The sequence below is a fragment of the Oncorhynchus mykiss genome, chromosome 26 (genome assembly GCF_057628025.1).
Source record: "Oncorhynchus mykiss isolate SJ-2025 chromosome 26, ASM5762802v1, whole genome shotgun sequence".
NCBI lineage: Eukaryota > Metazoa > Chordata > Actinopteri > Salmoniformes > Salmonidae > Oncorhynchus > Oncorhynchus mykiss.
This window is the reverse complement of record NC_143047.1, coordinates 33,922,755-33,937,500: the sequence shown is the minus strand read 5'-3', so window position 1 is coordinate 33,937,500 and position 14,746 is coordinate 33,922,755. Positions and strand designations below refer to the sequence as shown.

General features: G+C 42.0%; 1 protein-coding gene across 1 annotated transcript in view; it reads right to left on the bottom strand.

Annotated features, from left to right (window-relative positions):
• The window catches only part of LOC110511523 (proprotein convertase subtilisin/kexin type 6), a 114,851-nt gene extending 106,380 nt beyond the window's left edge, over positions 1-8,471 (bottom strand). Inside the window, exons 1-3 of the mRNA XM_090222822.1 lie at positions 7,664-8,471; positions 4,545-4,649; positions 721-846 (exon numbers count right to left, since the gene is read on the bottom strand). Coding sequence (XP_090078948.1) covers positions 721-846; positions 4,545-4,649; positions 7,664-7,900 — 468 coding nt within the window. The 5' untranslated portion in view covers positions 7,901-8,471. The remainder of the gene's footprint in view (positions 1-720; positions 847-4,544; positions 4,650-7,663) is intronic.
• Positions 8,472-14,746: the final 6,275 nt, after the last annotated feature.

Below are 14,746 nucleotides of genomic sequence, written 5' to 3'. Positions count from 1 at the left end.
GGTAGTGAATCATTTTGCCCACATCCATCGCCTCTATAGCATCTAATCCATCCTCACCCCAGATTTACCCTGAGCCCTGAGAAGTTCGGACACTTCTCCCGAGTAGACAACAGAACTGCAGGCTCTGGACAATTTCACACTTGAGTTCCGACCCAAAGCTCTTATCGTCAACCTGGTTTAATTACTAAAAGACGGCCGGACCGTAGCCGCAGAGATGCATTAACTCAAGGCAGTTTGTATTAGACTGGTGTGGTGACAAAAACATGGTTTAATTACTAAAAGACGGCCGGACCGTAGCCGCAGAGATGCATTAACTCAAGGCAGTTTGTATTAGACTGGTGTGGTGACAAAAACATGGTTTAATTACTAAAAGACGGCCGGACCGTAGCCGCAGAGATGCATTAACTCAAGGCAGTTTGTATTAGACTGGTGTGGTGACAAAAACATGTTCAGGGAATAGTGGTGCACCTTAAACAGGGGGATCCATGGTGTCAAGGGGAAGTCAGGGCACTCGTTTGGGTCCGTCCAAAATGGCACTCTATTCCCTAGATAATGCACTACTTTTGACCAGGGCCGAGTAAAGTTTTCCACTGCGTGTCCTAATGAATATGACCCTGATTTTCATTTCAGATAATTATTTATTCCTTGATTCAATTATTTCAAGTACTACTACATATATGACTCCAGTGAGGATAGATGGTAGATATGTAGTGTACTTACAATATACCACATGTTGGACCATTTGGGGTCGTTGAAGTGGATGAAGTTGGGGTCAGGGCTTCTGGTGTCGCTTTTGATGTATCTCTTTACTCTCTGCTTCACTAGCTGCTGTTGGACCCAGTCAACCTAAAAAGACATCACACACACACACACACACACACACACACAGTAGAGAGACCATAGGGACACTGTGGCTTGCATGGATGGATATGGGTTTTACACACATTAACAAACAAACACGTTTGTCGATTTGCAAATTGGAATGAATGACTACGTATCTGTCCCAAATGGCACCCTGTTTGCTATGTAGAGCACTAGTTTTAACCAAGGCGCATAGGTATTGCACTACATAGGGAACAGGGGGCATTTGGGAGCCATCCTATCTATTCTTAATCCATGTGATAAACACATTGAAATACAAATTCACAAAGCACCTTGCATACACTCTGTTTACGTGCAGTACGGTCCCAATTCAAAGACGTGTTTTAACTGCATGTGGTGTCTGCATGCTCCGATTCAGTGCATGCCTTCATAGCAGTCTCAAACCATTGCATATTAGGAGTTAATTGTACACAATGGGCCCGTTTCCCAGACACAGATTAAGCCTGGCCATAGACTTAAAAGCATGCTCAATGGAGAATATCAATTGAAATAGCTTTAAAGTCCAGGACTAGGTTTAATCTGTATCCGGGAAACCTGTCCTATCTTATTAACTACTGTATATAGCCTACTGTAGTTGGTCTGACCAGTGGTTGTGGTGAGAGGCCCAGAAACCATATAGATGACGTGTTTAGATTTCTCTTCTTGATAAGTTATGTTGTGACAGTGGTTGGTGGTGAAATCACACAGGCTGGGGGGGGGGACAGCAAATCAGAGGCCTGACAGAGGTAAAATTGGTTTCTAGGCATCAGCCCCAACCTTTCATTTAAACACACAGGGCTTAGAGCGTGATATGATCAGGATGAGCTCTGTCGAGGAGCTCCAGACTTTGGGCTTTGGCTTTTATTACTCTTGAGATCCTGCCTGTCTGAGTGAGATAATCTCAGGGAGAAGGCCAGAGGAGAGGCTCCCCAAACAGCTGCACTTTTATTCTTAAAGCTGCCTGTAGGCTATTAGTGGAGGGTGGTAGGAGGCCTCCAGTAATACCTGATGGGCCTGATGTGATACAGGTGATGGGTACATGTATCTATGTATCTATCCAAGTGTATCTGTCTCGAGGTTCTGATAGGATTTTGATTGGATTGCCTTCTCTTGGTCCCTGTGTGTGTGTGTGTGTGTGTGTGTGTGTGTGTGTGTGTGTGTGTGTGTGTGTGTGTGTGTGTGTGTGTGTGTGTGTGTGTGTGTGTGTTTGTGTGTGTGTGCGTGTGTGTGTGCGTGTCAGTCTCTCTGCTTATGTTTCATCCAGACAGAGTAAATGATGAGATCTGGGCATGCAGGGAGAGAGACACTTGAGTGGAAAAATGGTCTGTCAACTATCACTATGTTAGGTATGTTAAAGACCCAACTCTGTGTGCGGGCTGCGTCTGTAAAACAGCTGGGCTGAAGTGGTCGGAAGAACAGAGGTACAAGACTTTCTGGCGACAAATGGGATTTTAACCCCTAACCATTACCGTATCCATAACACTAGTTCAACCCTTGCGCCAGTCTTAGAAGACGGACTCAATATTTCCCACTTCTTGTTTGGATTTCTTCTCAGGTCTTTGCCTGCCATATGAGTTCTGTTATAGTCACAGACATCTTTCAAACAGTTTTAGAAACTTCAGAGTGTTTTCTATCCAATGCTAATAATGCTAATAATATGCATATATTAGCAACTGGGACTGAGGAGCAGGCAGTTTACTCTGTGCACCTCTGGGCACCTTTCATCCAAGCTACTCAATACTGCCCCTGCAGCCATAAGAAGATTCCAACTTTAAAGGGAAATTCCACTTCAAATATGAAGTTTTGCTCTTTACCATTAAATATTTCATCTGTCTGCCACATTTCTAACCCAGAGACATGAGTCAAAATCTGTAGCAGAGCACAAGAGCTGATGATGTCACAGGCTTCCATGCCACAGTAGGCTCCTGCTACAGAAGCAAATATCAACAGCTGTTTCAGAGAATCAACAACAGCCAAGCTAAGTGGAAAATCATGTACATTTGAATTTCGAGGGAACTATCCCTAAGCTCATGTGTTTGCTCATCTTTTGTGACTAACGTTATACTGTTGTGACTATGTATTTGCCAGTGGATGCTGGTGGGAGTAGCTATAGGAGGACGACCTCATTGTAATGGCAAGAACGGAATAATTGGAACGGAGTCAAACATGTGGTTTCCATATGTTTGATGTGTGTGATACCGTTGCATTGATTCCTCCTATAGCTCATCCCACCAGCCTCCTCTGGTACTTGCTCATCTGTTGCTCCCGGGTTGCTGAAAGTGATAACAGACCCTGGCCGTGACCCCACTCTCCGAAGGTGTCTCAGGGGGAGTTAGGATATGCAAAAAAACACATTTCCAATTCACACATACATATTAATAGACTTGTACACGTTTTCACTACTACAATTATCTGGGGACTTGCTGGCTTTGGCTGGAAAGGGCTGGGTTTTGATGAATTACCAAGTTCTGGGTGTGTCAAGGCTTGGCCCCTCACTGGCCAATCAGAATGTGCTCCATGGCTAAACTTGTGGTTGCTTCAAGTTGTGTATCTTTTATGTCTTGCCTTGAAACTCCAATGCCAATATTTGTCCGTTATAGTTAGTTAAATGGCTTACAGATACGAAATAACAACATGTACACCTATCTATTCCATCTTTGTTAAATAGATGAACTTGAACCCATTTGCAGTCCACATTGTTCTAAGTAATGGCATGGCTTCAATAGAATTCACACTGATATAGGGACTAGGTCTACAGCAAATTGCATTATAGCTGAGCATAGACATGCAAAACATTGTCAATAAGCAAGATTCAATGTATTATTGATAAGGCCTAAAAAGAGAATGAAACAACAAAAGACACAACTTTTTTTAAATAGGCTATGTCACACTTACAGGCACCATCATGTCTTCCCTGTGGGCATATAATATTAAAACAACACAGACTATGGAGGGTTTTACACACATGCAAAACGTGACCTGCATGGCTAAAATAATGTGGACATAAAAAGAGAATGTCAGCTCACTGTTTTACTCCTCTCAAACTTGATATTTGAATAAAGCTTTGGTGATTAAGTTTTATTTCCAAGTGGTCTCGGGAGCCAAACCCTTTATCGACAGTCTTGACTACTTTGCGATTGATTTGGGCAGAAAAAAAGCCTTCATTGAGAGGAGGCTGTGCCTGGTTTTAAAGCAAATGAAACAAAATGGGGAAAAGCACGTTTTTTGTGTTTCTAAATAGGAAGTATTCAGACTCCAAAAGCACATCAGGCTCCTCTTGTTCCATGTTCATATGGACAGTGTGCGTCACGGCTGGATAGGCTGTGTTTCTGCTGTCAATATTAATGTCATAACCATCTACGTTACTGCTGAAACCAGCTTTAGGTCGGTCTTAAATATCCCTACCAGCACTGCCTGAAATTAGCACTTTGGATCATGTTTTTAAGGACACGCCTCAAATATTTCCACCCCTCCCATCTGAGCACAAGTGTGCTGATGTTTGACAGGTAAATTGCCGAACCTGGTGTTAGGGCTGGAAAATGCAAATGCACCAGTTTTCACATGAGGAAATTCCAAACTAAAATTTAACACTAGCGCCGCCTTAATACCAGCCGAAAATAGACCACTATGTGAAAATTCTAGGTTAGGATTCACCCCAAGTAACTACCAAGCAGATGTCTCACCTTTGGGTCCATCTGGATGAAGGAGTGAGCGCCCCTAGTGGAGAAAGCTGCTCTGCGCACCACTCTGCTGTGGTGGAAATGGTAATGGTCCTCCAGACTCCCGATCTGGACAGCAACAACATGAAAACAAACAGTAGGGTTGTAGCGAGAAGAAGAAGAAGAAGAAGAAGAAGAAAAAAAAGAAAATACACTACAATCTTTACAGTATACATAAAAATGATCACTGTGGGCAGCAGACAGGGTAACGCCAGCTTAAATCTGCATTCTACAGTAAAGTGAGATATAGAGTATGCAGTAAAGTGAGATATAGAGTATGCAGTGAAGTGAGATATAGAGTATGCAGTGAAGTGAGATATAGAGTATGCAGTGAAGTGAGATATAGAGTATGCAGTGAAGTGATATATAGAGCATGCAGTAAAGTGAGATATAGAGCATGCAGTAAAGTGAGATATAGAGTATGCAGTGAAGTGAGATATAGAGTATGCAGTGAAGTGAGATATAGAGTATGCAGTGAAGTGAGATATAGAGTATGCAGTGAAGTGAGATATAGAGTATGCAGTGAAGTGAGATATAGATTATGCAGTGAAGTGAGATATAGAGCATGCAGTAAAGTGAGATATAGAGCATGCAGTGAAGTGAGATATAGAGTATGCAGTGAAGTGAGATATAGAGTATGCAGTGAAGTGAGATATAGAGTATGCAGTGAAGTGAGATATAGAGTATGCAGTGAAGTGAGATATAGAGCATGCAGTAAAGTGAGATATAGAGCATGCAGTGAAGTGAGATATAGAGTATGCAGTGAAGTGAGATATAGAGTATGCAGTGAAGTGAGATATAGAGTATGCAGTGAAGTGAGATATAGAGTATGCAGTGAAGTGAGATATAGAGTATGCAGTGAAGTGAGATATAGAGTATGCAGTGAAGTGAGATATAGAGTATGCAGTGAAGTGAGATATAGAGTATGCAGTGAAGTGAGATATAGAGCATGCAGTAAAGTGAGATATAGAGTATGCAGTGAAGTGATCAAATATAATTGTATTGTATGTTACTGTCTGTACATCAATGCAAATCGATATACAGTACATGATATTGGTTATCTAAGGATTACCTAAAACCAAACAACCTACATTGTTCTGAGAAAAAACATGTTTGCACCGGTATCCAACAATGTGAAGTTTGTGAACACATACAGATGTAGGATCTTAATGTGAGCCAGTTTACTACAGCAGGAAAATAATCCTGCATCAACGGGACATGTTCATTATTATGTGGATTAGAATTCATGGACATTTTTGTAGTGGGTTGATACAATTTTTGTAAGGGAAAGTCGAGTCTGAATTTTCAAAGTGGAAATTACAAACTTCAGAAGCCTTTTTAAACCTGAAATAAACAAGGTTTTTTCTTCTGCAACATGGTGATCAACTTAAGATCCTACATTTGTACAGAAGGACTTTTTCTGCTAATGTTGCTTACTCAGAGGAAAATAACCATTTCAAATCCAAAGCACGTGAAGTAATAAATAGGATTTTTTTTTCTCTTGTGACTTTGCACCAAAAATGCGGGCAGGATTCCCAGAGCACATGTGCACTTCTGGCACTGAGGCGCGTTATTATCTGAACCGGGACTTCTTTAACACTCTCTCTCGCTCAACCTTTCGCTACCTCCCTTCATCTCTTTCCCTCAGTCTTGTTCTCACTCATTTGTAATTTCAGCCTCTTTCTCTCTCTGTCTCTTGCTCTATATGTCTCCCCCACTCATTTCAACTCTCTCTTTCCCTCTTTCTCTCTCTGTCTCTTACTCTATATGTCTCCCCCACTCATTTCAACTCTCTCTTTCCCTCTTTCTCTCACTCTGCTGTTCTCACTCCATTTCTCCCCTCTTTCTCACTCTCTGCCTTTCTCTCTCCATCTCCATTCAAGTCTGTCAGTTCTTAGGAATTTGGAATGATTGCCTAGATAGCAAGCTGAGTGTACACAGACGCTGCAGATATAAAATGTCACAACATAAAAGGTCAAAGGTCCATTGAATAAACTTCAATTTCAGATGTCACACTTCTCTGAATCATGCAAACACTGTGTCAATCCTTATACCCTGAATAAATGTGTCATCTGTTAGGCTACAGTAGTTATGTGGGCCACGTCCGTACTCCTAAATGACTTGTTATCCTCAGATTCATGTCAATAATCTATAGATTATCTACTGCTTTCTCCCCCATCCACAAGCTTGTCATCTTCACAGTCTGCATGAATTCTGCAAGGGTATCTTTCCCCTGTCAGTAAATTCAAATTAAGATCCGTTAGGAAGTTCCATAGGGGGTGAATCCCAATGGGAGACAAGACTAAAATGTCAAGACCACATGATCATTTATTGCAGTTTATAGCATGTGGTCAACTTCAATAAGAAGGCTGCAACAGAAGCCATGCTGTGGGACACACCTCTTAAAAATAATCTGGATAATCACTGCTTTACCCCCTGGGGAGGATTGTAAAGGCCTATTATGGCTAAAACAAGAGCAGAACAAATCCACTATTATAATTAAGTAAACCCATTCCAGTCATATATAACATCCTTAAAGTGAAAACATCAATAGTGTACCAAGTTGGAATGTAGTCCTTTTCGAATTTGGGAAATGAAAATGACCCAATATTACAAATTTGAGCACTTCCTTTTTTGGCACAGCGCCATTTCCAATGTTGATCATCGTGCACAAGCCTATTGTAGTCTGCAACACATTGTATAATTACAGCGTCATGTTTAGTCTCGTTGTATATGGACAGTGCAACGTGACCATTGCCCATAAGTGAACCGCCTGAAAAGAATGTACTTCAGTGGCGCTGGTGCGTTTGTGTTGCCAACTGAAAATCGCTCTGTAACTCCGAAAGCTGTACATTTGGCGCTGGGGTTCAGGTGCTTGCCAGACACGGATAATAATCGCACACGTCACTTTTCTTTGATTCCTCTATGAATGTCTCTGCATTATGATCGACAAATAGACAGCCTACTGTATCGAAGTTCAGCAGCTGAACTCGACAAAACATTAGACTATTGATCCGCAAAGCAGAAAGAGGGAATCATAACAGGTCGCGCTGCACAAAATAAAAACACGGTAATGGTCTTACCTGTCCATAATTATTATAACCATATTTAGCAGCAAGTTTATCCGCTTCTTCTTGTCCCCCTGCAATACGCACTGCCCAGTGATTTGTATAAACGTTCCGAGGGGCCAGCGACTGACATATTTCTAAAGTTGATAATATGCAAATAAAAAATATACACATTTTGGTGTCCGAAACTTGTCCTACAACATCAGCTCTAGAATAAGGGATAAAACACATCTCTAAAAATATAACACGCATGGACGCTCAAATTAGTCAATCGTCAATCTAACTCCATCAGAAAAGGCATGCAGTTTGTCATAAATCCATCGTGTCCGAGCGAAATTTACAGCCGGGTTGGGTTGACTGATATTTAATTCCTTAAAAAGTTGAAAATATGAACCTCAGGCGCCAACCCTTATCCCGCGCTAGCGCTCCTCTATATGTACGCACAGCCACCAATAGAGAATGCCATTCATGCCCAGCCTATAGCAGCGGGACGCACTGGTAAAGAGCCCGTCTGTGCGAACATCAAAGCCTCACTCATAGGGGATCGGTAGTAGCCCACGCCTCTCCAACCTGCGCTATAATAGCAGCACGTTGCTCTGAAGAGTCAATGCGCTACTGAACAATGGCATAATTCCTCTGCCTTTGGCTGCTGCAACAATATGATAATGAATTATTCAATAAACTACCCCAAAGTCCAATTATCTTAGAGAAATAAAGAAAATATTGATACACTTGTCATCTGACTGTCAAGTAGGCCCTGTCTCTTGAAAACAGTTATGTTGATAGAAGACATTGGAGAGTGAAGAATGAATAACGGTTGAATAATGCAACATCCTGTCTATTTGTCAAGACTGCTGCTCTGCCATAGGCATACTGTATGGAAACATAAGATAGTAATTGCAATCAATCATTGCAATCACTCTGATTGTGTGTCTCTATACAGCATGACAAACATTAACACACAAACACACACTTTTTACCACACATGTACACACATGTACATACACACACACACACACACACACACACACACACACACACACACACACACACACACACACACACACACACACACACACACACACACACACACACACACAGTGTTTTATGTAGAGATTAGTAATGCTCCATGTAGGGAATAAAGGACCTTTTGAGACACATCCTATATAGATGACAGTGGTGGCATTGTCCCCTTTTCTAATTTAAAACAACGTTTGGGATTAGAGCACATCAAACACCCACAGTTTTTAAATTGGGCTTTTTTTTCTCTCGCTTTGAATGAAAAATAGCTCATAAAAAAAATATTGCAGCCAGATTTTGGGGGGGATATTTACAATGCTGATATGAGAATAGTCATTATTAACATCTTTACCAAGGCCATCTGTTCTCACTCTGGAGTTAACATAGAAGACCAGAACATTTCCATTCCCAAACCTCTGAGGGTGAATCATATCTACGTCCCAAATGGCACCCTATTCTCTACATAGGGCTCTACTTTGACCAAATATACATGCACTATATAGGGAATAGGGTGCCATTTGGGATTTAGGATGCAGTCATCCTAAATGAATCACAATATTTGTTGCTGATTGCCACTAACTGTTCTGGCTTTGACTGAATCTGAATGCTGTTAAGGTTCTGATGTGACCAAACTTGGACCTCCCCTTATGGTACCAAGGGTAAACGTCATGTTCTAAGAATGCCTGTGGGATAACGTTTTGCTGAAACCCTAAAAGGGACCTGATGGGAACATCGTCTAATGTCCCTAGGACGTTCCTTGTTTGCGGGGGGGGGGGGGGGGACTTGACTAGCTATGTGGCAATAGAAAATGTCACTATGTACGCTAATTGTATCGTGAGACCCCATTGCACAGGTACTGTAGACCTATAAGAGAGAAATCCCCCCCCAAAAAAACACTCAGCGAAGGTGGTGTAACAGTATAACTTCAGACCGTCCCCTCGCCCATACCCGGGCACGAACCTGGGACCCTCTGCACACATCAACAGTCACCCACGAAGAATCGTTACCCATCGCGCCACAAAAGCCACGGCCCTTGCAGAGCAAGGGGAACTACTACTTCAAGGTCTCAGAGCAAGTGACGTCACCGATTGAAATGCTATTTAGCGAGCATCGCTAACTAAGCTAGCCGTTTCACATCCGTTACATTGGCAACCTTACCCTCACCCACGCTCACAACCTTGGCGTTATCCTGGACTCCTCCCTCTCCTTCGACCACCCCATCAGACAGACTGTCAAATTTTTATCCTTCCGCCTCTGTAACATTACTAAGGACTCCCGTCCTGAAACCCTCATCCATGCATTCATCTCCTCTCGCCTTGACAATTTCAACTCATTCCTCTCCGCCATCAACTCAAGTTCCCTCCATAAACTCCAAATGGTTCAGAACTCTGCAGCCAGACTCCTCATACATACTAAGTTCTGGCAGCACGTCACCCCCGTCTTCCGTGAACTCCACTGGCTCCCGGTCTCCGCATGCAACGAATACAAGATCCACTTCCTGACCTACGAAGCTCTCCACTACCTTGCCCCCGCTGACCTCTCTGACCTTCTTCCCTACCAACCCACACGATCACCCCGTTCTACCACAGCAGGCCACCTTGTTGTCCCCAGGTCCAAGGTCCAGAGCTTCAGCAACAGGGACTTCTCCGGGGCTAAACCCAACCTCTGGAACTCCCTCCAGCCATCTGTGAGTCTATCGCCATTTTTCCGTCCCCACTTCACCATGGCTCCGCCCTAACCCCCCTAAGATGATGCTGTTGATTATTGTTTAAAACTTTAACAGGGATGGACCAGGTGTGCTTGTAATAACAGGCCTGTCAACATCACATGTTCACTTTTTTATGTGACATTCGGACTCTTTAAGTGGTTTTGATTGTTCCTCACTGTGCCTGTAGACCACAAACATCGCATATGGAAGCATAGAAGATCCCTCCCACTTATGAAGAGGAAGTTGAGGTATTGTCACATGATTCACCATTACTCTTTTACAGTGTGTACAGAATATTAGACATACAGTGAAGAACTGTTGCTGTGGTTTCGAGTCTTGATTCACAACAGGACAATTCAGCATTGGGTTCTGTTTTATTGGGTGTTATAAACAGATTCCGTTTATAAGCTGCTGATGATTGTTCTGGTGGGTGAGACTGGAGCAGAAGAGTGCAACTGGAAACACCATCCTGGGGAGAGAGGCATTTCAAGTGTATTTCTCTACAGAGTCTGTGACCACAGTATCAGAAACATAGTGGCGAGGCGGATGAGAGGGAGGTTCATGTGACTGACACAGTGGGACTCTGATACACCTCAGTCATCAAATTGTCAGTCCCAGAACCCCATGCGTTTCTTCTGGTGATTGGCGTTGGGAAACACATAGCGGAGATGTCGGATGCAGTGAAGTGGATCCAGAAGAACTTTGGAAGAGGCCTCACACCACACTGTAATAATATTCACCAGGGTGGATCAGCTGGAAGGAAAAGCAGTGGAGGTGTTTCTTTAAGAGGGCAAGGAGCCTCTGACACTCCTTTAGGTGATGATGATAGATCTCATGTCTTTAATAATAAAGCCAGAGATGGCCAGACACAGGTGACAGAGCTGCTAAGGAAGATAGAGGAGAAGAATGGACAGCACTACCCCAATAAGTCGGGTCCATTTTGTGTGATTTGTATTTTTTTTGTACATAATGTTTCCACCATCATTTCCTATGACTTATTGTGTATTTGTTATTATTACTACATGCTATTACTTTGCTATTATTTATATATCTCTGTTTTTTTGGGAAGAGCACATAAGGAAGCATTTCACTGTTAGTCTACAACTGTTGTTTACAAGGCATGTGCATTTTACCAATCTCTTATCCAGAGCAACTAAGTTTAAGTGACTTGCTCAAGAGCACATTAATAGATTTTTCACCTAGTTAGTTCAGGATTTGAACCAGCAACCTTTCAGTTACTGGCCCAACGCGCTTTACCACTAGGCTACCTGATGAATACAATCTGATTTGATGTACCAGGAGGCTCAAAGAAAGTCCTGAGAGGATGAGATTAAAGAAAGTGGTTGAAAAAATTTCTGTAGTCGCTGCAGTAGGAGCAGGAACGAGTGGCTTGTGCCTTGGCACCTGCAGAAATACTAGCAGGAGGACTTGTCACAGCAGGAGTGGTGGGAGGAGCTGGCATCCTAATGGCTAGTTATATCCATACGTAAGAGCTTTTTCAAAAGAACTGGGTTTGGAATGCAGAAAGCTGAAACTCCAGTAAAAGTTGACATCCGCAATGAGATTTTATTTCTCCAACAGCAGGAACCCCAAAAGGCAACTTCTTGAAATCCACTTAGAGGGGTGGACCAATAGCCAGAAAGATGCTGTGAGAAAAGTGGAGGTGTCCTGGCAACCGGGGGGCTGCTGGTTTAAGATACTATCCACTGCTATTGTGCCCTTGAGCAAGACACTTCACACCCAAAACAGCTCTAGGGGTTGTACACTTAGCTGTTTCTCTTAACGTGTGTCCTCAGCAGAAGACAAAGGCAACATGTCAAAGAAATGGACAATATTCTATTCTATTCTATTGACTTTGTGCTTTTTAAGTTAACATGTTATTTTCTACATTGTAATAACAAATCTAAATTGTTTTACGAAACAAGTGAAAAAAGTGAATTCACAGCAAACATTACCGAATCTATTTTGCCACATATGAAGTGCGTATTATTTCCATGGCATGCAATCACCTTGTTCTATGAGTATGTCCCCTGATTACAGACAAACACAGAGACAAATGGCGCCAGTCACTTTCCTCTCTCACACCTGATGTCACAGACTTTATACAAATATCAAGAGAATAAAAAGTGTTTCCCTGTTTTTGTCAGAGTGAAAGCTGTAGCAATAGATTCACCTGGTGCGAATGTTTACAAACCCTCCAGGAACTACAGACAATATACCTTCAACAATCATAAATAATCATGACTTTTATGAAGGACCCGTGGTCTCGCTTCCCAGGCTTCATGATATGGTTTTATTTGAGTCAATGCTCCTCACACAAACACAAGTGGTTTATAGGCTTCGGGAAGTAATGGGACACAACATAATGGTCATTATCTATTCTGTTGATAATCCAAGAAAATTACAGCAGCAAAACACTGAATAACCATGGAGATTTACAAGGGGAAAAATCCTAAAATAAAGAGTTATTATAACCCTGAAAAGAGGAATACAACATTGTATCGCTAGGTCTGACATGTAATAGACTAAACATCATGCTGCAATGGTTTAACTGGTAGTATTATCCTCAGTGGAGGGTTCTGTAGGCATAAGGCTGGTGGGATCTAGGTTGTTCTCACTGCTGTACCAATAATGTCTGTGTGTGGGGTGGGACTATGAATCTCAGGGGTACAACACTCATATACTAACCTAGTGAGGAGGGAAAGACTGGGTCTTAGTCGTTGCTTTAGAGGCCGTTGGTTTAGAAATATGGCCATGTCTTTTGACCATGGCCTCTGGTGCATGGCGACAATACCTCAAACACGATGTGCTTATCCTGAGAAATGGGTGATATAAACATGCAAGGCACCGACCTGAACGGTTGTAAAAAATCCCCTGGGTCAGAAATGGCGACAGAACCTGAAATAAACACATCTAAAATGCATGAATACAAACATGTCCTTTGACAGTGACAGCAAAACGTTTATTAGCTTGTTTTCATATGTTTTGGATGGGATTTAGGGTCAGCGGTGTTATATGGGGTCAGCAAGAGTCTGTTAACTCTACCACCTTGCTCTCCTAAGTAAAATTATGTGGTTTTAGTGAAATTCAGAAGAAAGTCATTCAATAGTCCAGAGAGTTGCCCGCAGAGTAGATATTGGCAGGAGGAGTATTGGGGTTGTGGTTTCTTCTGGCTTGTGTGTGTGTGTGTGTGTGTGTGTGTGTGTGTATGTGTGTATGTGTGTATCTGCATCCATGTGTGTGTGTGTGTGTGTGTGTGTGTCTGTACCTCTGTGTGTGTGTCTGTGTTTGTATGTGTGTGTCTTTGCCGTTGTCTATGTGTGTCGGCATTTGCGTGTTTCTGTGCATGTGAGTAAATCATATAGCTGAACTTCGTGCAGAGAGACCTCAGCACAGCATTTGGCAGCCTCTGTCCTGGCATGAGTCCTGCAGTGTTGGCAGACTGGCGAGGGGAGTGTTTGAAGTTCTCAGGTGACTATGTGTCACTGCTCAATAAATCATCTATTTCTACAAACAGGCTGAAGATTTTTAGGATTCAGGTGAGCCAATATTAACAAACATGGTCTGTAGGCTATGTGATTCAAACAGAATGTCTACAGAATTTATACAATGCTAATCTTCAATAAAAATATACTAGACTCATCTGATGTTTACGCTACTTTGGGTCAAATATAATTACACTGATATCAAAATGATCTCAGATCTTTTATAAAAAAATGCAATATCTGTCAGAACAGTTAGATGTTTGATTTGTCACAGCTTTTCAATCTGAGTACCGAGAAAAATATTACTTAGGCATTTTAATCCCTTCCATAGTTTGTGTTAAACCATAATGCTAGTCATGAAATTATTACACAAGCTGATTGCAACCATTTATCAACATTATTCCCCCTCTGAAATAACAAATATTTGAACAGTATTTAGTGAATGGAGCATAAGGCCCAGTTATAATGCTAGTGCTGCCATCTTGTGTTTTGAATATTGGGAAAATCTGTGGAAACTTAAACATGTTCAACAACACAACAAAATCCTGACAGGACAAATATAGATATGTATCTCTTAATCATTTAGAATAAATACTAGCACAATTGTAATTCTGATGACACCATGAGCAATTATTGTGATTGTTGCTGTACAGCCCTGAAAAGGAGATGACATTTTGCTAATCCAAGGTACTGATAGCATGGCATGCTATATAAGTTCACCTATTATTAGGATTGGAGCTAATCTTCTTTGTCATTGTGGGCCTTCATTTCCATTCATTTCCATATCCCACATCACACAGTATGGTACTTCAGGTGCTTGTTCAATTACATTTAGTTTTTTGCACTCCATCACTCACGGGCCTTGTGTGTGTGTGTGTGTGTGTG